Source organism: Carassius auratus, chromosome 7, assembly GCF_003368295.1.
Source record: "Carassius auratus strain Wakin chromosome 7, ASM336829v1, whole genome shotgun sequence".
NCBI lineage: Eukaryota > Metazoa > Chordata > Actinopteri > Cypriniformes > Cyprinidae > Carassius > Carassius auratus.
Window position 1 is genome coordinate 3,645,654 of NC_039249.1, and position 26,058 is coordinate 3,671,711.

The window sequence follows — 26,058 nt, forward strand, 5'->3', positions numbered from 1 at the left end:
AAGTTATATATTTTTTTAGAACAGGTAAGTCACATAATTGAAGGGAAAGACTTCACAACAAAAATAACAAAAATAAAAGTCAGTTAGTGCATGACACTAAACAAGGACCATTTGTAGAACTGCAGAAATAGTAAGGCCGGTATGTTAGTGGGATATATCAAATAATATCCTAACCTTCAACAAGATCATTCCTGGTATTAAGAAAAATCGACCTCTAGTGGAGCTTACATGAACAACATCTTCTTGCTTTCCCTTGGCGGAGTGAGAACTTATGGGTTCCGGCCAGCAAGATGACAGCGGTACAAACGCTGGATAGATAAGGCTGCGACCTAAGGGCCGGCCGGAGGATGAGATGAATACATTACTCTGACAGCGACGAGGGACCTGGGTCACTACAGTTCGAGATCCAGGGCGCCCTTAACTAAATCTGCAGCATCTGTAACAGGAAGGGCCGAGGGAGAAGAGGGTACGGTGCATGTAAAGAAGCAGAGAGGGAGGGGGTTTGTCCTCCAGAGCCCCCTGTGGCATCTCGCCGCACTCGACCAAGGTCTGCAAAATTGGCCGACATCCCAAATGCAAGGCCTCTTTACCACAAGGCCCCACTCTATCAAGTCTGCGAGTCGAGATGATGTGTGTGAGTGTGTGTGCCAGCCAATGGCATCATTTATCCAACAGGGCAGACAAAAACAAGCTGCTGCAAGTATTGATGGGCCCTCCTCAGGGCCCTCTGTGGATTGGGGTCGCCGGGTCAGCGGTCGCCAGCAGTCTGGAGGTAAATGGAAACTGGGGGCTGTTAGATGTATGACCGGCCACCGCAGAACAAAGCCCAGGTGTGTGTATGTGTGTGTTTGTATATAAGTAAGCAGCTCCCTTTCTACTATATTTTACCACTCTTTCTCTAACCCTGCCCTTTATAGATAACCGGATTAAGTTCTTGTTTATTGCCAGGATTTTGACCTCACTTACTCTCATAACTTCATTGCACTGCCTTCCCAGTGTAGCGCGATAGCAAGGCGGCCAATTCGGAACAATAGGATTTTGCTGTGAGGCACACGCATGGAGAAACTCTCCTCTCACATTCGCTCTCAGTGCATCTGAATGGCTGATCAAAGGGGGATGCCGGTACTGAACTCAAGGGGCTTTGAAATAAAGGGTCTAGAAATGAGAGAAAAATTGAATTTGAGGAAATGAGAAATTGAAGAAAATTTGAGTGGTGCTTCCCTATGCAATACTCACTGCCAACACGTTTATGGGTGCTTCTTAGGGAGTTGGATGATGGTTGCTCAGGTCTTCTGGAAGGATGCAGAAAGGCTTACTTGCCCAAGCAATCATATCCCACCACAAAGTCCCCACAATAATCTGGTCACTAGATACAGCTCAAAACACTCCATCAAACGAAGGTCTCAAAAACGGGTTTTTTGAAAACGGGTCTCAAATGCAAGTTTTTGAAACATACCATTATCATCTACAAAAGTGTGAATTTCTATGTTTATGCACATGGAGTTTCTTTACAAACTGACACCCCCATCTATACACTGGCATGCATAATATAGCATTTTGTCACAGATCCATGTAAACGGGGATCATTTTGATAACATTGTTGTCTGTACCCTAAGTCTATTTTATTTTTTACCTGTTTGATCATCTGCCAAGTGAAAATAAGTCACTTGATCACTTAGAGTAACAGCCCACCTCTTATAAAAATAGTTCACCTCAAAATGAAAATTGAAAGTAATTTACTCACCCTCCTATCATTGCAACCCTGTACTGTGAAACGTAAAAAAGCATCTGAGAAATCTCAGTATTTTTTTTCACTTTATTAAGATTAGTTAATAGGCAGGGCAAGAGAAACGAGGATAGTGTGATGTCAGAAGATGGGGAAATGCTGCTGATGGGAACCTGAGACCGTGCCCTTCCATTCACTCTGGCATCATTGTAACACATCATCCAATTTTCCGAGGGCTGGAGAGGGGAATGGGCCTGCATTTACATAATGCTGCATCCTCACTATTTTAATTCACTTCAAGAGCATCCGTGTGTGTGAGCTGCTGCTATAGCTGTTTGTGCAAGTGTGTTGTTGCAGGGTTTTTCAGTTCTAATAGTAGATGAACTCTCAGGTAAATTAAGCGTAGTGCTCTTCATTTGAAGTAGGCTTACTGGAGCCTTACAGAGACAAGAGACAAGCACATGCTGCCAACATATTTAACACCGCATTATTAAACAGCCAATAGTATTGAAGCACTTGATACCCTGACACAAATGCAGACATTCTTGTCTGAGAATGTTTGAAATGGCCATGTAGTCGTACACTGTCAAGATAACAAGAGCATCAACTGTGACACAGTATGTTTTCATGTAGGATTACAATGAATATAAAAATGCTTTTATATCTGCAGTAGCACAACTGACAGCATCTCACATCTCTGAAATGCATGGCATTTTAAAAAAATTACAGATTTAAATTTCACACATTCTATCTTAGATATTTTGTTAATTAAAAGTACAAATTAAAGAAAATCAATGATGTGGGTGAAAGAGATGTAAACATGTCTGCAATTACTTTTTCTGTAAGACAGGACTTGTTTTCACTTTAAAAGTCAGTTTGCAGTTCAGCATACATTATATGAAAGACATTCTTCAGCGCCACCTGCTGTCGAAGATGTAGTTGCACTATATTTTATATAGTGGCTTAATTGTACAATACTCATAAGTCAAAAGCCAAGCACAAAGTCATCCAATATGCCTGTCTGTTCTAGTTTCTAGTAGCATGGAAATTATTACAAATAGTTTCTGCTTTAAAAGCATTAAAACCTAAAACAAAAGAAAAATCTCAGTACTCACAAAGGTTCACAGAAGTTGTGCAGTTATCATGAGATCCTAGTCACTAGTCTACATGAACTGAAGTGGATGCAAATTGGTATTTAATAGATGATTATGTGGGAACCGCAGCATGGTGAATCATTACACCTGTAGAGGGCAAACTGAGTTACACCATCATCCTTCCTTAGGCCATACAATTTCTAATTTTCCATCATTAGTGTGTGGTGCGCATGTGCAACATGTATTGCCTCCAAACAGAGGAACCGAAACCCCTCTCACAAAGTCTGTTTTCACTACACAATGATTTTAAGCAGTAATGCGATCATATAATTATATGGGTAAGGTTAGAGCTCATATGTTGTTTATCGCAATTATTCCAATGTTAGAAAATTCAGGATATTTTCTTTATTACGTGATGTGTTATGTTTTGCCTCAGTAATCAGATATTGTGCATTCTGAGGAGCCATTCAAACTGACAAAAGAAAAGAAAGAAATTCAGAGATGGAAAGAAAGTGGACTGGGAAAAATCCAACTTAAATCCATTTTATTCACGACTTGCCTTTTCTCTTTCCAACTGCTGTTCTGAACATTTCTATCATGTTGTTACCACTGCTCTGCATGAGTTTATTTCACCAAGACTATTCAGAGCAAAGCCTTTATAAATGTGCCTTACTAATTTATGTAGGTGTGAACGGCCCTTATATTTTAGATCCATTCAGTTGTTGTTGGTATAAACTGACTGAGTGTGCTCATATAAAATAAATACACATTCAGCAGTGCAATCTTAACACTGAGTAGGTAGATTACCCTAAAGTGGGACACTGCCTAATGTCAAGTGTTTCTAGCTCCACCATAAATACATGAATACCAGTGAAACTCTGGGTTAGCCAAAGCTCTCAAATATCCAGTCATATATGGGACCCTAGACCACAAAACCAGTCATAAGTAGCATGGGTATATTTGTAGCAGTAGCCAAAAAAAAAAATAAAAAAAAATAAAACATGTTTTCTTTAGTGTCAAAAATCACTAGGATATTAAGTAAAGATGATGTTCTATGAAGATATTTTGTAAATTTATTTAGACTTTCAAATAGTTGTATCTCGGCCCAATATTGTCCAATCTTATCCTAATTCATCAATGGAAAGCTTATTTATGCAGCTTTCAGAAAATGTGTTCATCTACATTTCAAAACATTTACACTTATGACTGGTTTTGTGGTCCAGTGTCACATATGAGTGTGCAGTAATCATCAGGCAAGAAGCACCTTGTGTGAAGACCAAACACATGTAAATATGACACATCCTGGTTTGGTCCTGATTTTTTAAATGGTATGGGATGTAGATTTAATGTTTTGGCTACACATCACTTCAACAAGTCTGAAATGCACTTTTCACTTTTTATATAATAATACAATTTGTTCACAATTTATAACTGAATGAAGTAAATAAAAGTCACTTTTGTTCATTAATACCAGTAGTGTAGTTTGTAATTTGAAATTCTTTGTCCACAAGATGGAGACAACATGCTAAACTTGATCAGCTTCTGTACATGGATGCTGTGCTGGAAAGACATGGGCATCCACATTGTTCTGTGACTGTAAGTGATGCGCATAACCACACGCAGATACCTAATGTACTGTACTTTGAGCATTTTAATTCTAATGCCCTATAGTAACAATCAGTATTCATATGCTTTATACAATGACATACGGTGTTTCACATTAACTAGGCGGTGAGTCGGCCCGCCATATAGAGTTTCTCATGGTTTGCACATAATAACCACTCTCCTAGATGGTTTCTTTATTTTAACAGCAGAATTAATATTTAGCCATTTATGGAAAATGTCATAGGCCTATAGACTGCTGTGCCATGCTGCTCATATTTATCACACAAAAAAATTCCCCTTCCCACAACCAGAACGGGTTGCTTGTGGTGAGAATCCAGAACAAGGACTGCTGGGAAGTTGTCCTGCTCCACTTTACAGTTGCTGAGTGAAAGGAGAGTTTTATAATGACAGCACACACATTTATACAACACTTTATGCAAAGGGAAGAGCCGTGTTAGTCAGAAAACAAATTTGGCCCTGATTTGGCATGCAGCTGGCCAAGCTGGCATTCATCCAGCACTGGCATACAGCATGTGGGCCAAACATGGCCTGGGTTTGGGGTTATCACTCCTTTAAATATGAGTAAATAAAATATTGAGACATAAAAATCACTGTATAACAGGAATGCCATTGTTTATGTGGGATTGAATTTAAAATCAAAGGTTCAAACAACTTCATGGCGTCCAGAGGTCATTACCATCGACCATGTTGGCAGGTGGTGTATGGTGAAATATGATAATGACCACTTCTCTGGCATAATCATGAATGAAGAGGATGAAAACATACAGGTCAACTGCATGCATCGCAATGGCATTAATAATTTATTCTGGCCAGGCCCAAGAAAAGACATTAAGCTGGTATGCTGACAGTCAGATAGTGTGCCTGATGAAAGAACTGCAGGCCCTCAATAAAAGGTCTTTACAGGTAGATCAAGAAACATGAAGGTACCTAAAAGAACAAATGTAGCCAAACCACAAAAAATGTGTAATCAGCGTTTGGGCCAATGCCGAGCTCAGAGCCCTATCACTGGACAGCACACCAAATATGCATGCTATTCTTCTTGCTTTATTATCTGCAAGGCAAACTCATTAAACCTGAGTCTGTTTCTATAAAGTGAGGCAGTTCCATATTTACAAGGACAGTCTGGCACTTCTGACTCACAGTATGTATGTTTACATTTGTAAAGGATTTGTCACTGATGATGAACACGATTCAACAGTGATTCAAACACGAGTTTTAAGCAGATCACAAATACAGATATTATTGTATACAAATACAATATTATGTTTATACAGCAATGGGCAAAAAGACGTCATTATAATCAGTATTTAAGTACCTACTGGATGCAACAAATGCCTCGTTTGTAATGGGTTTTATTGTTTGTGTCTTGTCTTGCCAGGACACACGTCATCACAAAATGTTAAGGGGTGTAACATTTTCATCATGTTTGAAGGAATCATCCAATCGCAACACACTGGATAGCTGGTCAATCAGAGTACACCTGCTTTTCGGAACAATGAGCTTTGAAAAAATTAAGCGTTTCCGAAGGTAGAGAAACCACCCAAGTTAGTTCACCCAAAAATCTGCGAGGCATCCGTTCATCTTCAGAACACAGTTTAAGATATTTTAGATTTAGTCCGAGAGCTCTCAGTCCCTCCATTGAAGCCGTGTGAACGGTCTACTGTCCATGTCCAGAAAGATGAGAAAAAACATCATCAAAGTAGTCCATGTGACATCAGAGGGTCAGTTAGAATATTTTTAAGCATCGAAAATACATTTTGGTCCAAATATAGCAAAATTTACGACTTTATTCACCATTGTCTTCTCTTCCGAGTGCGTTCACAACACTGCAGTTTAGTGATATCCGGTTCTAGAACGAATCACTCGATGTAACCGGATCTTTTTGAACCAGTTCACCAAATCGAGCTGAACCGTTTTAAACGGTTCACGTCTCCAATACGCATTAATCCACAAATGACTTACACTGTTAACTTTTTTAATGTGGCTGATACTCCCTCTGAGTTAAAACAAACCAATATCCCGGAGTAATTCATTTACTCAAACAGTACACTGACTGAACTGCTGTGAAGAGAGAACTGAACAAGGACACGGAGCCAAGCCAGATGACGAATGAAAGATTGACTCGGTCTCGAGTCAAGATCCGTTGCATCGGTTTTCGGATCAGCAGTACACTGAACCGAGAACCGTTTCTCTTGGATGCATCCAATTCAAGAACCGAGGAGCTGACATTATTATATGAATGTATTTCGGAAGGGATCTGACTTCACAAAAGTTTCAATGGCATTTTCCCCTCTTATCACAGCTGATCCATAACCACCACCTGCTGTCAGAGTGAATTTGTGTTCTTATTCAGACTGTTTTTTTTTTCATGCAGGTTTTATCTTTGTATCTTTGTTTGTATCAAAATTCAGTGGTTTGTTCTAATTTCAAATGGCTTTTTTTAAATCAAATATGTTTAGTTGTTGTAGTAGTAGCAACTGCTCATCTTTTTTTGCAAAAACTGTTTCATGGCAAAGAAAAATATTTATGGCCGGTACATTTTCTCAAGTCACCACCCACTGGCATTTATTTCACAGTGCAGTGCAGTACAATATATGGCTATTACTGTCATAGGAATGATAATATAAAATATATTTTTTTATTATTATTTTATTCACATTTGTTTGGCTTCCACTGTTCTGTCTTAGACACTATCACAAGAGAGGGTTGAGTCCACTTTAAATTTCAAGAACAAGTACATTCACCAGGGGCCGGTTATGAAAAGGTAGATTGGTCTTATTTGAATGAGAAAAGACTGATTACCCTTTGGTAACTGTTAGTTGGTCAAACTAGTTCTTAAGACAGTCTTAACATGGTGGCTAAGTTTATGCAACTGGCCAGACTCAGCTCTTTTAACCTTTAACTTTAAAATGTTCAAGTTTTTCTCCTGGGGGGGCATGCCCCCAGACCCCGCCAAGAGGCATCATAGACCACGCACCACAGTTTCAACAAAGTCCTGTGGAAGCATTGGACATTGGAGTTGTATACAGTTTATGTACTACATTCATTAATAAAAGGAAACACCTCCATAAAAGACACATGATGACAGGGTCAAAGTCTGATTTGCTTCAGAAAGTATGGTAGCATATATAGACAACAGACTTTTCTCTCTCTCTCTCTTAAAAAAGAAAATCCTAATTGAAGCATTCTAAGACTTATGCGATATTCACTCACAGGTAAGTTACAGAATTATATGAAATGTCTTATTTTTCTAATGTTCACTACTGAGTCTAGTTTAGACAGACTGAACACATTGAAAACTGCACTTTGTGCATTAGATGAGAAAATTCAATTAATATAGCATTTTGATGTGGTCTTGAATTCGTCTGACTTATAAAAAATAAAACACTTATTTGGAATCATTTAATTTAGCTTTATGTTAATAAAAGGCAAGAGCTGTACACAAGAGTGAATTTAATTTTTTTTTGCATCCATGCATTTAATTTGTGAAATGCTGGCATTAATATGTCATTTCTTTAAAAAAAATAGTGAAATGTTACAAATAGAGTTTTAGTGTAACACTGAGACTTTGTGAAACTTGACCTTGCCAGTAAACTAGTATCTCTTGTAAAAAATAAATAAAAAATCACCTTCACTGACATTGCTGTACTTCTTCCTCTGGGGTCATTTCAAGTCATGTTTAGTTTAGATTAGATTAGGTCCAACTTTATTGTCATTATGCAGAGTTCAAGTACAGAGCTGACGAAATGCACTTAGCATCTAACCAGAAGTGCAAAAATACAGTGTTTTATATACATAGTGCAGAGTAAGTGAAGCTATGATTTGCAGTATGTACAGTGGAGTTGCTATAAACAATATTAAGCAGAGTACTGTATGTACAGATTATAAACAGGAGTGCAATGTAGGGTTATATATGTATATAATGAAAATTAGCAATGCAAGAACAGTGGTAATAAATACAGTTGAAAACAGATTGTGTCAAAGCAACTGAACAACATTAATTAGGAAAACAGTGTGTCAATAATGCAAAATGACAGTTAAAGGCAGTTCATCATTGAATTCAGTGATGTCATCATTTCAGTTCAGTTTAAATCAAGTCAACGATATCACTGGAAATTAAGTTTCCCCAACTAAAAAAGCCAGAGGAGACAGCAGCAAGGAACCAAAACTCCATCAGTGACAGAATGGAGAAAAAAACCTTGGGAGAAACCAGGCTCAGTTGGGGGGCCAGTTCTCAGGTTGCAGCAAAATCAGATTGTGCAGAAGAATCAACTGTTTCCTGTGGCCTTGTCCTGGTGGTCGTCTGAAACAAAGTCTTTACAGGAGATCTGTATCTGGGGCTCTAGTTATCCTGGTCTCCGCTGTCTTTCAGGGCTGTAGAGAGCTGTTCTAGGTGCTGATCCACCATCTGGTCTGGATATGTAATGGATCTGGGTGACTGCAGTGACCCTCTGATCTGGATACATACTGGATCTGGTGGCTACGTTGACTTCGGAAATAAAACAGACTAATATTAGCGTAGATGCCATTCATCTAATGGTGTAGCAAGTACATCGGATGTTATGGGAAGTGTTCCCGGTTCTGGTTTACCTAATTAATGCAGCCTAAAAATCCTTCAACGGATTTGGATATAAGAAGCGTATTAGTGTGTTATGTGTAAGCCAGGTTAAAGAGATACCTGTAGGTCTTTAATTTATATTTAAACTTCAAGAGTGTGTCTGCCTCCCGAACAATGTTAGGTAGAATATTCCAGAGTTTAGGAATATTAGTTGATTTTGATATTCCAGGTATTATGAAATTTCCTGAAATTTGAGAATGCAGCGGATGTGGAGGATCATAATGTAACAAGCTCGTTCAAATACTGAAGTGTTAAACCATTCAGGGCTTTATACTTAATAAGCAAGATTTTAAAATCTATACAATGTTTGATAGGGAGCCAGTGCAGTTTTGACAGAACAGGGCTAATATGGTCATACTTTCTGGTTCTAGTAAGAGCTCTAGCTGCTGCATTTTGGACTAGCTGTAGTTTGTTTATTAAACATGCAGAACAACCACCCAATAAAGCATTACAATAATCTAACCTTGAGGTCTTAAACGCATGGGTTAACATTTCTGTATTTGACATTGAGAGAGATGGAAAAATGCAGTTTTACAAATGCTAGAAATGTGGCTTTCTAAGGAAAGATTGCGATCAAATAGCACACCTAGGTTCCTAACTGATGTCAAAGAATTGACATAGCAGCCATCAAGTCTTAGACAGCGTTCTAGGTTATTACAATGCAGAGTTTTTAGGTCCTATAATTAACACCTCTGTTTTTTTAGAATTTAGCAGTAAGAAATTACTCGTCATCCAGTTTTTTATATCGACTATGCATTTTGTTTATCAAACTGGTATGTTTCAATGGGCCACAAAGAAATATAGAGCTGAGTATCATCAGCATAACAGTGAAAGCTAACACCGTGTTTCCTGATGATATCTTCGAAGTAATATGTAAAGCGTGAAGAGTAATGGCACTAGTACTGAGCCTTGAGGTACTCCATACTGCACTTGTGATCGATATGAAACCTCTTCATTCACTGCTAGGAACTGATGGCAGTCAACCATAATCAGATGATAAGAGCAGGTCATTAGTAACTACAAGGAAAGCAGTCTTAGTACTATGATTGACTATGGGGGAAAAAAAGGGGGATTTTACTTTTCTTTTCTTTTTTGGGGGGGGGGGGGGGGGGGGGGGGGTTCTATGCTGTGAAAAGAAATATGTGCTTTGACTTTTTTTTTTTTCATGACAGGGCCTAAAGAAAAGCAGAGCAATGGCAGATTTTTTTCAATCACAAAAATTCAGAGAGAGTATGGATATCCCTCCAAGTAAGTTAATCACTAAAAGTTTAATTGGATAAATCAAACGAAAAAAAAACCTTGTCTTAGCATCACAGCTTCTTCTTCTTTTTTTTTTTTTTAACTGTACAAGTAATAATATAATTTAAATACGATCTAACATGCGTAGACACTTGAGGTGAGATATTTTTATTATTTCTATTTTTTTAAGATATTTCATACTCCAGTGGTTCTCTGGCTGAGGAGCTTCAGTGTTCAGTGTGTCTGGATGTGTTTACTGATCCAGTCAGCACTCCATGTGGACACAACTTCTGTAAGAGCTGCTTGAACCAGTGCTGGGAGAAAAGTCAACAGTGCAGATGTCCATTGTGTAAAGAAACATTCAGTAAAAGACCTGACATCAAGATCAACACAGCTCTTAGGGAGGTTGCACAGCTCTTTCAAAAAAAGCCCAGTTTGAGTAAATCTGAAGTTCTCTGTGACGTCTGTGATGAAAGAAAAAAGAAAGCCCTGAAATCCTGCCTGCTGTGTCAGGCATCTTACTGTGAAACTCACCTGGAGTTTCATCACAAAATCTATTTAAAGAAACACAAACTGATGGACCCTGTGGAGAATATAAATGACTATATATGTCAGAAACACGAGAGACCTCTGGAGCTGTTCTGTAGAGACGATCAGACACGTGTGTGTGTGTTTTGCACTGATGGAGACCACAAGACTCACAACACTGTTCCTCTAGAGGAGGAGTGTAAAGTGAAGAAGGCAAGAGTTACTAACATCAAAACTTATTCCAATAACCTCATTTTAAATTATGCAGCTAGATCTTTTGTCAGAAAATGGAAAATGCTGATTTGATCAAATGTTTCTATGTTTCTATCTCTCTATAGACTCAGCTAATGAGGACACAGAAAGCCACGCAGCAGAATATCCAGGACAGAATCGAGAAGATTCAAGGGATTAAATACTTTGCAAAACTCAGAAAAGTGAGCTAAAGATGTTAAATCTTTAATGAATAATGTTTTAGTTTGATACTGTAAATGAAGCCAATTATTTAAAAATATAACTATTTCAGAAAAGCACAGAGCGAGAGAAAGCAGCCAGTGTTGAGCTCTTCAGTGATCTGATACACTCCATTGAGAGATCTCAGACTGAGCTGCTGGAGATGATGGAGGAGATGCAGAAAGCAGCAGAGAAACAGGATGAAGAGCTCATTCAAGAGCTGCAGCAGGAAATCACTGAGCTCAAGCTAAGAAAGACTGAGCTGGATCATCTCTTACACACTGAGAATCACCTCCAGCTCCTACAGGTCAGTGTCTCTCTGTCAGCTCACATCACAGGACAACACTCACACTCCTCAAGCTGAGGGATTTCTCCTCTCTCCTGCTGTAGATTGATCCATCCCTGTGCAGTCCTCCACACACCAGGAACCGGCCTGAGATCAGTATGAACACTGATGTGAGTGTGGAGACTCTGAGGAGAGCTCTGACTCAGCTGCAGGAAACTCTAGACCAGAAACTCAGTCAAACTGGTAGGTCAATATCAAATACAGAACACGTTTCATTAGATGCTAATTTACTGTATAAAATTACTTTTGAGACCAAACAATAGTTCTTTATGCAAAAATTTGAAAATATGATTCTTTCACTTCACAGTATTGAGGAAGATGCAGCAGTATGCAGGTACCATGTGTGATTTTTCATCTTCACATAAATATTGTAGTTATAATTAACATTTATTCTGCCAAACACTTATGGAGATCTTTGTTAAAATGTATTATCTGATTTCTCTCTCAGTGGATGTGACTCTGGATCCTGACACAGCTCATCCAAAACTCATTCTGCCTAATGATGGAAAACAAGTGCGACATGGAGACATTGAGCACAAACTGCCAGATTACCCAGAGCGGTTTGATAAGTGTGCCTCTGTCCTGGGAAAAGAGGGATTCTTGTCAGGAAGATTTTATTTTGAAGTGCAGGTGAAGGGAAAGAATATGTGGGATTTAGGAGTAGCCAGAGAATCTATTAACAGGAAGGGAAAGATCAGAGTGTGTCCAGAGAATGGATTCTGGACTGTGGCTCTGAGGAATGGTGATGAATATTGGGCTTGTACTGATTCCTATGTCCTTCTGTCTCTGAGAGTAAAGCCACAGAAGGTGGGGGTGTTTGTGGATTATGAGGAAGGTCTTGTCTCCTTCTGTGATGTAGAGTCCAGATCTCATATCTACTCTTTCACTGGTCAGTCTTTCACTAATCGACTATGTTCATATTTTTGCCCCTTTCCTGACGATACTGGTAAAGATTCAGCACCAATGATCATCTCACCTTTCAATTACAATGGATGAATTTACAACCGAGATAGTGAAATAAACAATGAAAACAAAGAAATGTAATACATTTTTATCTGAAAGTCGGATATGTTGTATGCAGCTGCTATTAGTCAAATGATAAAATGTTAATATCATAATATTTTCTATCTGATGTTTTAACTTTGAAAATCTGTTATTATTGTTATCTGTAAAATTGCACTTTACAGCTCGAATTAACGTTAATGGCAGTAAAACACCATCCTGTATCCTTTTCACACATAGGCTATAATATCCATAATATTTTTTCTTCTCACATCCCATTAGATTACATGGAGAGGGTTAGGGATATATGACCTGCTGGGTCCAGCCACCTGGGGGCAATCGTTGTGGCTTCCCTTTCAGTGCTTGTGCGGCACACTTGGAGAGCACTGCTGGTGAGGGCTTCTGTTTTTCTGTGAAAGTTAATCTGAACTGATAAACAACAGTCTGAAAGCTTTTTAACTTTTTAATAAACAATTTTTTTTCTGAGACTCTTTTTAAGACACACAGTATGTGAACATATGCCTATGTGACAGACTTGTGAGAGAAATGTATTTTAAAATTTTATGGTACAGCAGAGTGTATAATTAAAAGCAGGGCAGAACAATTACATGCGCATAATTCGTACGTAGTTGTATTTCATTAACGATGAAATACAACAACGTACGAGTTATGCGCATGTAATTGTATGTAATTTGCGCATGTAATTTTACTGTTGTGGGTAGCGCATAGAATAACAAAAATATATATCTCTTTATTGTGTTTGGGCCACCCTGGACGAGCGAGCATAGGCACTGGCCTGTCAGACACTTCCCGTGTATTGTGTATGTTTTTCTCCCTGTGACTCAGTTTTCTTCCTCATGTTGATTAATTTGATTCCAAGTGTTTTCTATGTGTTTCCATTCCATGTGTGTCTCGTTATCCCATTATCCTCTTATGTGTATTTAAAGTGTTCCCTGTTCACAGTTCTCTGTCGGCTGTTGTAAATGTCATCTCCTCCATACTCCTTGTAATTCCCCATCTTCGAATTAAAAAAAATAATAATGTTGAAGAAATCTCCTGCATCTTCTTGCTCCTCGCTCCTGTGTATCATGGCAGAACAGCCATCCTGAAAAAAGTAACCAGAACCTACTTCTCCTCGTTTTTCTTTTTCCCAATTTTTGTTTCCTGGTTTTTCCGCCGCAGCATAGAAACAGCATATCCCGTCAAGATCTCTCCTTCTATGAGAATGAAGGGGAATTCTGCAAGCTTGCCACGGTGATGGCGTTGGATGATGTCATCCTTAATCAGCTGTTCTGGCTCGGGGCCCACTACCATCGCCCCTTGGACCTCCCAGACACCACTAGGCTAAGTTGGAGGAAAGGTTTCTTCTGGTGTCTGGGGAGTGTCTGGTCCCGAGCCAGAACCAGCCCACTGCTGTCGGCAGCTCACCAAAGCCTGCTGCCGTCCAAGGCCCTCTCTAGTTCACCAACCATTCATATGGCAAACCCAATGAAGATTAATGTGGCAAGCCCAAAGGATGTTAATGTGAAAAGCCCAAGGGATGTTAATGTGGCAAGCCCAAAGGACGTTAATGTGGCAAGCCTGCCAGCCCCAATGCTCACTCCAGTGCCTGCTCCTTGAAAGCGCCTTCCAGAGTGTCCTCAAGTGTCCGCTCCTCCCGAGCTCGATCTAGTGTCGGCTGTAGCCCCAGAGCTCGCTCCAGTGTCAGTCAGTTCCAGCCCCAATATTCACTCTAGTGCCAGCTCCTTGAAAGTGCCATGCTCTGCCTGCTCCTCCAGAGTGCCCTCCAGTGCCAGAACCACGAAAGCACTATCCTGATCCCCATTTCAGCCCAGGAAGTGCTCCTGTTCCCTAGTTTAGCCCACGGAGGGCTCCTGATCCCGAGTTAAGCCCAGGAAGGGCTCCTGACCCTCAGTTCAGACCAGGAAGGGCTCCTGTTCTGTAGTATATCCCATGAAGGGCTCCTGTTTCCCCGTTAAGCCCAGGGAGGGCTCCTGATCCCTGATAAGCCCCGTAAGTTCCTCCAAGTATTTTTTATTTTTATTTTGGTGGGGGGTAGTAGGGCTGGGGCCTCAGAGGCAGCTCTGCCATGGCTTCCCGAACTCCCTGCTCCACCATAGCCTCCAAAGTCTCCTGATCCACCATGGTGTCCCAAACGCATTTCGCTCTAGAGGCCACTGTTCCGTGTCTTTCCTGAAGGACCTCCAGAGCACCCACCCCCCCTCCCCGTTGGATGTTGTATGGCGTGAGGACACGCCTTCCAGAGGGGGGCGTGGTGTCAGACTCTGTTCCGTGTGTTGTGTTTGTTTTTCTCCCTGTGACCCAGTTTTCATCTTCATGTTGATTAATTTGATTCCAGGTGTTTTCTATGTGTTTCCATTGGTCCTATGTGTGTCTCGTTATCCCATTATCTTGTTCTGTGTATTAAAAGTGATCCCTGTTACCAGTCGGCAGCTGTAAACGTCATCTCCCCCGTACTCCATGTAATTCCACATTAATTGTAATTAAAATTGCATGTTGAAGAAATCTCCTGCGTTTCTTGCGTCTCCTTGCTTCTTGCTCCTGTATATTGTGACAGTGCCTAGAATGCCTATGTGTAAATTCAGCTCTGATGACCCCTTTAAAATGTGCTCACTTTGGTTTACATCTTCATTGGAAGTGGTTCTAAGAAGAGAGAAGAAGAAGAGGCAGCATCTCATCTCTGTCACAGTTGGCCTGACTGGGGCGGAGGATGGAGCAGCCACGGGCACAATCATCAGTAATATTTTCGCATCTGATTTTCTGTACTGATTTGAATCTTTAATAAAAATTATTGCAAACATTGATGACAGTATTGAACTCTATTTTGACCTTATTATTATTATTTTTAAAAAGTTGTATGCAACTTTTTGACGTTTTATTCAGTTTTATTTGGTGTATAAAAACATGGATGCATCTGCTAGCAACAAAACATGAAATTAATGAGTTTAAAATAAATAACAATACATTGAAATAAAATATCATATAAAAAGCCTTTGCATCAACTTGAAAATATATGTCACTAAATACATACCTATCACTAAACTGATATACTCAAAGTCTGCTAAATTGTAACAACTAATTTTGCACTTAATGCACTTTTAATTGTGCAGAAGTAGAGCTGAAGTTAAAGATTCCTTAAAGAGCCACACAGATGGGAAATCAAAAATGACCTGTATTACAGTGTATGATGTAGCTGTCCATCAGTGTAAACAATGTGCAAAGTAATTAAACCAAAAAGTACACGATTTATAAAGTTATTGGCTTCTAAAGTAAGGAGTCGACTCTGAATCGCTGAAACGAGTCATTATAGATTTCAAATCTTTTGCCCATCTCTATGTACAATCACAACGCGAAATATGATTATGAAGTTATGTGTCTGTTTTCTCCCGAGCGTCTTATCAGTATGTGTGCTGTCTGCAGCCTGTCTGCGCTGATCGTCATGTACAAACACGTCATTAAAATGAAGTGTAACTCCGTGAATACTCAACGAAGAGACATGAGAGAGATATCTATAGAAAGCTTGACATGTCTACTTTAAAACTAAACAAGTGCTGCTAACAGATATTCTGTGATAAAGTAATCCATATGAAAACAACGCGATGTCTGTTTTTCATGTCTCCCTTCATTCTAATGTGACCACGCCCCCGCGCTGAACGCGCTATTCAGATTCAAACTGAAGTGCGCGGCTTGAATACGCCCACACAGAAGAAAAAGCAGCGAGCCTGTTCAAGTTTTTTATTTTACTGTTTGCGATGAGAGGAATAAGACATAATTCACCCCAAACAGATGCTAATGCATAGTTTACCGTGGAGGTGTGTGCGGAACAACCAATCAAACCTGACTATGTTAGTTGACCAATCAGAACACAGTATGCTACCGAAAGGAGGGGTTTAAGGAAACTGAATCTTTTGAACAGCTTCGCGCGAACCGTTTGGGGATCTCTGAGAATTGAGGTAATTTTAAAATGATATTTTGACAAAATGACAATGTTTTTTAACCTTGGATGGATTTAAACCTAATGTACAGGACTTATAAACAGTGATAGGAAGCTTAGAATTGTCATCTTACTGGCTCTTTAACTAGGGCATCTGTGGCCCGACGGTCACAGGTTTGAGTCTCGGTGCTGGCAGGAGTTGTACAGTAGGTGGGAGGGAGTGAATGAACAGCGCTCTCTTCCACCCTCGATACCCATGGCTGAAGTGCCCTTGAGCAAGGCACTGAACGTCCAGTTGCTCCCCGGGTGCTGGATATACAGCTGCCCACTGCTCCGGGTGTGTGTTCATGGTGTGTTCACTTCTCACTGCTGTGTGTGTGCACTTGGATGGGTTAAATGCAGAGCACCATAGTCTTGGCAAATGTCATGACTTTCACTTTTTTTTCCCACTAACTAAAGATATATTGAAGTACATATGATTGTTCTAAATTGGCACTATTGCAAGTATACTTAATTTACACTTAACATGTCATCTATAGATTACATCTATAGTGACATTAAAACACATTTTTGGCTTAATATGGAGAAATGTGCATCGTGCACAAGTAGTAATCCAAATAAAGATTAATTAGTTTTATATCATTAAGTATCATGTGATATGTCAGTAAATAGACAAGAAATAAAGTAAATATAATGTTAGTAGATTTGAACTAGTGTGAACGTGTCATAAAGAACATTTCAGGTGGAATTGTGATCTAGCTAGCAACACCTCACTGACAACATACTAAACATCGGAGCTTCACCAGCTATTGTGTAAGGAGCCTTTTGGGAGTCGTGGGGCTCCAAATTGAGTGAAATGCTGTTTATATCAACAAGAAGATTTGGAGTGACCTTTTTTGAATAAAGGTTTTAATGCTAATGCCATAGCAACAGTCAAAATTCAGGTACTTTATAAATGACATTGAAGTTGTATGTGCACCTTATGTAATAGGCCTACACTCTATAAAACTGTGCACAAAGACACATGATACAGGGTCAAAGTCTGACGGGAGCAAACTTCGACTTTCACTTTACAAAACAACAACAACAACAAAATCCTAATTGAAGCATTCTAATACATGATATTCACTCACAGGTAAGTTATGGATATATATTAAATGTTTTTAATTTTTCTAATGTTTGTTGAGTATACATTAGACAAACTGAACACACTGAAAACCACACTTTGTGGGTTAGATAAGAAAGATCCATTAACTGAATGTCTTGAAGATGTGATCTGATTTTTCGAAATGCAAAACCTTATTTGGAATCATATACTCAGCTCTCTGTTAATATGTTTAGATCTGCATACAAGAATGATTATGATCTGTTTTACATCCATAAATTCAATTCGTTTCAAATTCAAGTTCTGGAATTAGTATGTATCATCATTATCAATATTAACAGTCAAATGATACAAATAGAATGTTTGCATTGTACAGTGATACTGATTGTCATTAAAACATTATCAAAAACTGATCTGTTTGGCTCTAAGCTATTAATTATTTTTTTAAGTATAGTTTTGTTTTATTTTATTGTTTATTTATTTTTACAGGGGCTCTCAAACTTTTTAAGGTCAATTTACCAAGGACCCTCTTATAATTTTTACCGACACTGGAACTTTCATTTTAATTTTCTGGAATTAGTTCCTCTCTCTCTCTCTCTCTCTCTCTCTCTCTCTCAGAATAAATTGTAATACAAAAAAACTTGATTTAACAAGTTTAACAATAATTTAATTTTAGGGCTCAATGAAATAATTTTTATTTATTCTTGATTTCTGTATTGTTCCCAGACTCAGTGCTTATAGTTTACATTTTCTGAATTCCATTTTTAAATGATTTTTTTTATTAATGAAAATGCATGTCTAATTAAATTTATAAATCATTAAATTTTTATTAGAATGTATTTATTCATATAAAAAAATGATTAAAAACTGACAGACACTAGTTTGTTCCATGATTTGATACCCCCGATTTTAATTTATTCATCCTAAATGTTATGACACTCCATGTACAGTAAATTTTACTTTTAGGACTGGGTTTCACATTGTGGAAATTATAAAGCCCTAAAATGTTATGAAATTAAATATGTCCTGTGACTTTATTTCTGACAAGGCTTAAAGAAAAGAGCAGCAATGGCAGAACGAATTCGATCACGAAAATCCAGACGCAGTAGGGAAAACCCTCCATGTAAGTCAGCTACTAAAAATATTATTGAATAAAGTAACTAAGAACTGTACAATCTAGACATCACTTACAATGATAATTAATTCCTGTTTTGGTTGCCGTACAAGTAAAAATGTTATTTGTACTGTATATTATCCAATATTTGCAGACATGAGCTATAGGTGATACATTTTAATTATTCCTCTTCTTATCAGCTATGTCAACCTCCAGTGGTCTTCTAGCTAAGGAGCTTAAATGTTCAGTGTGTCTGGATGTGTTTACTGATCCAGTCAGCACTCCATGTGGACACAACTTCTGTAAGAGCTGTTTGAACCAGTGCTGGGAGAACAGTCAGAACTGCTACTGTCCATTCTGTAAAGAAACATTCAGTAAAAGACCTGACATCAATATCAACACTGCACTTCGAGAGGTTGTGCAGCTCTTTCAGAAAAAGTTTAGTTTGAGTAAATCTGAAGTTCTCTGTGACATCTGTGATGAAAGAAAGCTGAAAGCCCTGAAGTCCTGTCTAGTGTGTCAGACCTCTTACTGTGAAACTCACCTGGAGCCTAAAGCTTAAGTCCCGAGCTTAAAGAAACACAAACTGATGGACCCTGTGGAGAATATGAAGGACTATATATGCCAAAAACATGAGAGACCTCTGGAGCTGTTCTGTAGAGACGATCAGACACGTGTGTGTGTGTTTTGCACTGACGGAGACCACAAGACTCACAACACTGTTCCTCTAGAGGAGGAGAGTAAAGAGAAGAAGGTATGAGTTCCTAACAATATATAAAAAAAATATTTTAATAACCTTTTACTTTTTAAATATTCCAACTACATATTTGGTCAAAACATGGGGAATTTAGTGATAAAATGTATTTGTGTGTTCCTGCTTGTCTGTAGAGTCAGCTAATGAAGATACAGAAAGATGTCCAGCAGATGATCCAGGACAAAAACAAGAAGATTCAAGACATTAAGCATTTCACAGAACACAGGAAAGTGAGTTTGATAAATACAGTATCCATTAATGATATTGTTTGATACTGTAAATGAAGTCAATTAATTAGGGGGTCAAGCACCACCTTCATCATCATCATCATCTTCTTCTTCCTCCGCCTCTCTTGAAGTCTATGGCTGTTCATAGAACTATTTGTGGGTTAAGCTATGAAATTTGGCACACAGATAAAGAATAGACACAGATAGACATTAACCGCAGCTTAGCAGGGGTACACATGGAAGGGAATCTGTAGCTGTTTTTTCTTTTTAAATGGATGGTATCACTTAATTAATCATACATACATTTCTGTCATGACAATTCTCGAAAGGAATTGTACATGACAATGTTAATGTATTTGTCTTGGCAGAATAGATCTGCTATGCTGCTGCGGCAGAGCAAGTACCAAGACTTGCTAATGCCAATACATCCATAACATGCTGCTGTAAGCATGTAAGAAATATTGGTCCCACTTTATATTAGGTGGCCTTAACTACTATGTATTTACATGAAAAATAAGTACAATGTACTTATTATGTTCATATTGTATTGTAAAACACTTTTGCTGCTATTGAGGTGGGAAAGGGGTAAGATTAGGGAGAGGGTTGGAGGTATGGGTAAGTTTAAGGGTGGGTTAAGGTGTAAAGTATAGGTCAACAGTGTAATTATAAATGCAATTACATAAATTAAATACAGATGTAATTACATGTTGTTGTTTTTTAAATGTAAGTACAATGTAAAAACATGTATGTACAAAATAAGTACATTGTACTAAATTATTAATTAAAATGTAAGTACATAGTAGTTAAGGCCACTTAATATAAAGTGGGTCTGAAATATTGCTGTTGCAGATATAACATACACGAATTAACCCCATTGCATAAATGAATCACCTCGGATCTATACAGGTGGAGCTGGGGAAGGTGGAGGGTTTCTGAAGCTAGCTGTACTACTATGGCAAGCGCTAGTCATATATTTGAATGTTGAGCAGCGAGCTCATTGGCTACCAGTAGAGGAGAGAACCAATCAGCTGTGCCATCTGATAATGATGTCATAACATCAGATCGAGTTAGACCTATCGGACCGCGTCATCAGTGTTTCATGCCAGAACTCTGTATATACACTGAACAAAATTATAAACGTAACACTTTTGTTTTTGCCCCCATTTTTTCATGAGCTGAGCTGACTTCTTCTATGTACACAAAAGGCCTGTTTCTCTCAAATATTGTTCACAAATCTGTCTAAATCTGTGTAAGTGAGCACTTCTCCTTTGCTGAGATAATCAATCCACCTCACAAGTGTGGCATATCAAGATGCTGATTAGGAGCGTGCAATTTGCATGTTGACTGCAGGAATGTCCACCAGAGCTGTTGCCTGTAAATTGTAACAACACCAGCCCAGGAATTTCACATTCAGCATCATCCTCCAAGATCTTCTGAGACCAGCCACACAGACAGCTTCTGCAACAATTGGTTTGCATAACCAAAGAATTTCTGCACAAACTGTCAGAAACAGTCTCAAGGAAGCTCATCTGCATGCTCTTCGTCCTCATCGGGGTCTCGATCTGACTGCAGTTTATCATCGTAACCAACTTGAGTGGGCAAATGATCACATTCGATTGCATCTGGCACTTTGGAGAGGTGTTCTCTTCATGGATAAATCCTGGTTTTCACTGTAAAGAGCAGATGGCAGACAGCGTGTATGGTGTTGTGTGGGTGAACGGTTTGCTGATGTCAACATTGTGGATCGATTGGCCCATGATGGTGGTGGGGTTATGGTATAGGCAGGCGTATGGTATGGACAACGAACACAGGTGCATTTTATTGATGGCATTTTGATTGCACAGAGCTACTGTGGTGAGATCCTGAGGTCCATTGTTTTGCCATTCATCCATGACAATCACCTCAAGTTGCACTATGATAATGCAAGGCCCCATGTTGCAAGGATCTGTACACACTTCCTGGAAGCTGAAAACATCCCAGTTCTTGCATGGCCAGCATACTCACCGGATATGTCAACCATTGAACATGTTTGGGATGCTCTGGATCGGCGTTTACGCCAATATCTAGCAACTTAGCACAGCCATTGAAGAGGAGTGGACCAACATTCCACAGGTCACAATCAACAACCTGGTCAACTCTATGTGAAGGAGATGTGATGCACTGTATGTGGTTACACCAGATACTGACTGGTTTTTGGACCCCCCACAACTCCACCCCCTGGACCCTCAGTACAGTAAAAATGCACATTTTAGAGTGGCCTTTAATTGTGGCCAGCCGAAGTCAATCCTGTGCAATAATCATGCTGTCTAATCAGCATCTTGATATACCACACCTGTGAGGTAGATGGATTATCTTAGCAAAGGAGAAGTGCTCACTACCACAGATTTAGACAGATTTGTGAACAATATTTGAGAGAAATAGGCCTTTTGTGTACATACTAAAGTGTGAAATGACTTGAAATACTTCCAAGTATAGAGACCCATACTCGGAATTTGTGCGCTGCATTTAACCCATCCAAAGTGCACACACAGCAGTGAGCACACACACATCGTGAACACACACCCGGAGCAGTGTGTAGCCATTTATGCTGCGGTGCCCGGGGAGCAGTTGGGGGTTCAGTGCCTTCAGTGCTCAAGGGCACCTCAGTCGTGGTATTGAGGGTGCAGAGAGCACTGTGCATTCATTCCCCCCACCTACAATTCCTGCCAGGCCAAGACTTGAACTCGCAACCTTTGGATTACAAGTCCGAATCTCTAACCAACAGGCCCACCTATCAATTCGTATCAATAAAGTTTAATAGGATAAATCCTGTTTAGTGATTTATCCAATATAGATCTTTGCATTGTTAAGTCCTCTTTTGAGGCACGCGCAAGCGCACGGATGCACAACCTCACTATATTTATATATATATATATATATATATATATATATATATTTCAGAACAGCACAGAGCGAGAAAAAGCAGCCAGTGTTGAGCTCTTCAGTGATCTGATAGACTCCATTGAGAGATGTCAGACTGAGCTGCTGGAGATGATGGAGGAGAAGAAGAAAGCAGCAGAGAAACAAGATGAAGAGCTCATTCAAGAGCTGCAGCAGGAAATCACTGAGCTCACGTTGAGTAACACTGAGCTGGATCATCTCTTACACACTGAGGATCACCTCCAGCTCCTACAGGTCAGTGTCTCTCTGTCTGCTCACATCACAGGACAACACTCACACTCCTCAAGCTGAGGGATTTCTCCTCTCTCCTGCTGTAGATTGATCCATCCCTGTGCAGTCCTCCACACACCAGGAACCGGCCTGAGATCAGTATGAACACTGATGTGAGTGTGGAGACTCTGAGGAGAGCTCTGACTGAGCTGCAGGAAACTCTAGACCAGAAACTCAGTCAAACTGGTAGGTCAATATCAAATATAGCATGCACATCAAATGATATGTTATTATTGGACTATGTGGCACATACGTTATTTTTTTATGAAAAATATAGAAATTATTTTTTGTTTTATGATTGTTTGACTTGCAGTGTTGAGGAGGATGCAACAGTATGCAGGTACAATCTGTGATTTTTCACTCATAATATATATATATATATATATATATATATATATATATATATATATATATATATATATATATATATATATATATATATATATATATATATATATTTGAAAATGTGTTTTTATTTTACCAAACATGTCAACGTGTGCAAATCTTTGAATTGGTAAAATGTGATTCCTATTATCTGATTTCTCTCTCAGTGGATGTGACTCTGGATCCTGATACAGCTCATCCAATTCTCATTCTGTCTAATGATGGGAAACAAGTGCGACATGGAGACGCTGAGCATGGAGTCGCAGATTACCCAGAGCGGTTTGATAAGTGTGCCTCTGTCCTGGCAAAAGAGGGATTCTTATCAGGAAGATTTTATTTTGAAGTGCTGGTGAAGGGAAAGAATAAGTGGGATTTAGGAGTGGCCAGAGAATCTATTAACAGGAAGGGAAAGATCAGAGTGTGTCCTGAGAATGGATTCTGGACTGTGGGTCTATGGAATGGTGATGAATATTGGGCTTGTACTGATTCCTATGTCCTTCTGTCTCTGAGAGTGAAGCCACAGAAGGTGGGGGTGTTTGTGGATTATGAGGAAGGTGTGGTCTCCTTCTATGATGTAGAGTCCATATCTCATATCTACTCTTTCACTGGGCAGTCTTTCACTAATAGATTATATCCGTATTTTTGCCCCTTTTCAAAGGATACTGGTAAAAATTCAGCACCAATGATCATCTCACCTGTTAAATACAATGAATGAATATGCAACCCAGATATGAAATAAACATTGAAAATGAATCATCTTAAGACATCTGTATGTAAAATATACTGTACGCAGCTGCTGTCTGTCAATTTATTAATTTATTTTATTTTATTAATTAATATTTATTTTAATTTGCCTTAATTATTCATAATCTGTACAAGTTTACATCAAATAAAATGTAAACATTTGCACAGATTGAGAATATCATATGAATACCCATGGAAGTGTCAGGATTCCACCACCATCATCATCACTCCCTCCACCCACTCGCTCGTCATCCCCTGATTAATTGTCATCACCTGTATCTCTTCATCCTCATCACCGTCACCTGCTATCCTTCATCACTGCTCACCCTTATATACCCACTCTCAACCTTCAGTCTCCGTCTGATCTCGTCATTACATGGCTTACAGACTCTATCTCAACACTCGCCTGAGAATCCACGAATCTTCTGAGAACCCTCAACGATCGGCCAGTCTTCTTCTGCCTTCAGTCCTCCTTCGGTGATTCCACTTCCACTTACTGTGATCAGAGATCGTTCAGTTGTATTGATATTGGTCCATACTCGCTCTCACTCTGATATTCCCGTCTGGTTCGGTGCATTCTGCTAATAAAACTCTCAAACGGTCCATCCTGTCTGCCTCCTGTCTCGTTTGTGACAGGAAGAACCAGATCACTTGAGTAAAATGATTCAAACTGAAATAATAATATATATTGTAGCTATATTAGTGTAATTATGTAACATAATTGGCAAAATGTATACAATTCACTACACTTTCCAACTCAAATTAATGCTAGTGGCAGTAAAAAAAAAAAAAAAAAAAGACTTTTTACAAATTATAATTACAGGTAGCATCAAAATATTTGTAAATAAATAAATACTTTTTCCATAGTGCCTGATTTGTAAACATGTTAATGTTTGCATTACACAACCAGCTGTGTTGCTTTTCTGACATCAAATTTGTTTGCGATGTCACGATAAAAGAGATCCAAGACTGGTAAGCAAGCTATTAAATGGCATGGCAACACTTCTGGCTTAGGTTTTGTGTATGTGGTAAGGTAATTTTCAAGCATGAGCTGGATGTATAAATGTGAAATTTGGCTGTACATAGGAGGAGCTACTTACTGTGTGACTGCAATGCAGGTGAGGGAGAGTTGAGTGAAACTAAACTGATGCACAATAATCTAAAAGCTTTTAGACTTTTTAATAAATAATATAGCATAGCCTAATTCTTTAGACATTCAAAGACATATGTGAAAACAGCTGATGCACTCACATGTAGCCTACGCGATGTCAGATACATTTATTTTAAACACATTCAGCAGAGTGGATTGCTACCTAACTAAAATAAACTATGCTAAAACCAGGTTGAAGCATGAGTTAAGCACTCAGCTAGTTCAGTCGTGTAGATTTAAAAAAGATGTCAGAATTTTATCAAATGGTTGTGCTGTTGGGCTGCAAAACTAACTTTAGTGTAAACATTTAATAAGACCATTTAACTCTGCTGTATTCGAGAGTTTTCACATTTAAAATGTGATTATTATCAGGCTTAATCCACAGTGAATTAAATACTCTTATACGTGTTATATGGAGTCTGTCTGGAACCAAAATACACGAATTTGGCTTTCATTCAATTGATCCAGCTTTAAAATATTACGTTGTCTTGGTTTAAAAAAAATAAATAATAATTATTAGGCAACAAAGTGATGAACAGATTTCATGCTTTTAAACATTTTGTGACGTTTGAGCAGACATAAAGAGTAGAAGTAGTGGCAGAATATTCACCAACATCACCAAGACAACGGAGATAACGAATTCCTGGCGCATGCTTAAAATAAAGGGAATAGCAGCGTAGTCAAATGAGCACATTCTGTTTGAGCGCCCTCTGCTGTGACTTTATTTAGAACTATTCGAAAGAGATAATTTAACTGTCTATATTATATCTAAAATGCGACTTATTT

General features: G+C 38.8%; 1 protein-coding gene and 1 pseudogene across 2 annotated transcripts; both read left to right on the forward strand.

Moving 5' to 3' along the window:
* The first annotated feature begins 7,568 nt into the window (after positions 1 to 7,568).
* Positions 7,569 to 13,673, forward strand: LOC113105551 (zinc finger protein RFP-like). 2 transcript variants are annotated; one of them, XM_026266672.1, is made up of 9 exons: positions 7,569 to 7,661; positions 10,237 to 10,312; positions 10,494 to 11,044; positions 11,170 to 11,265; positions 11,355 to 11,588; positions 11,672 to 11,810; positions 11,935 to 11,961; positions 12,076 to 12,516; positions 12,912 to 13,673. In XM_026266672.1, exons 2-9 carry the CDS (start codon positions 10,258 to 10,260, stop codon positions 12,938 to 12,940), a joined length of 1,572 nt encoding a protein of 523 aa, XP_026122457.1. In that variant the 5' UTR covers positions 7,569 to 7,661; positions 10,237 to 10,257; the 3' UTR covers positions 12,941 to 13,673. The 2 variants fall into 2 exon arrangements, with proteins under 2 accessions (XP_026122457.1, XP_026122456.1); XM_026266671.1 differs by having other exon boundaries at positions 12,076 to 13,673.
* Positions 13,674 to 17,631: 3,958 nt separating this feature from the next.
* LOC113105550 (E3 ubiquitin-protein ligase TRIM39-like) lies at positions 17,632 to 24,131 on the forward strand (annotated as a pseudogene).
* Positions 24,132 to 26,058: the final 1,927 nt, after the last annotated feature.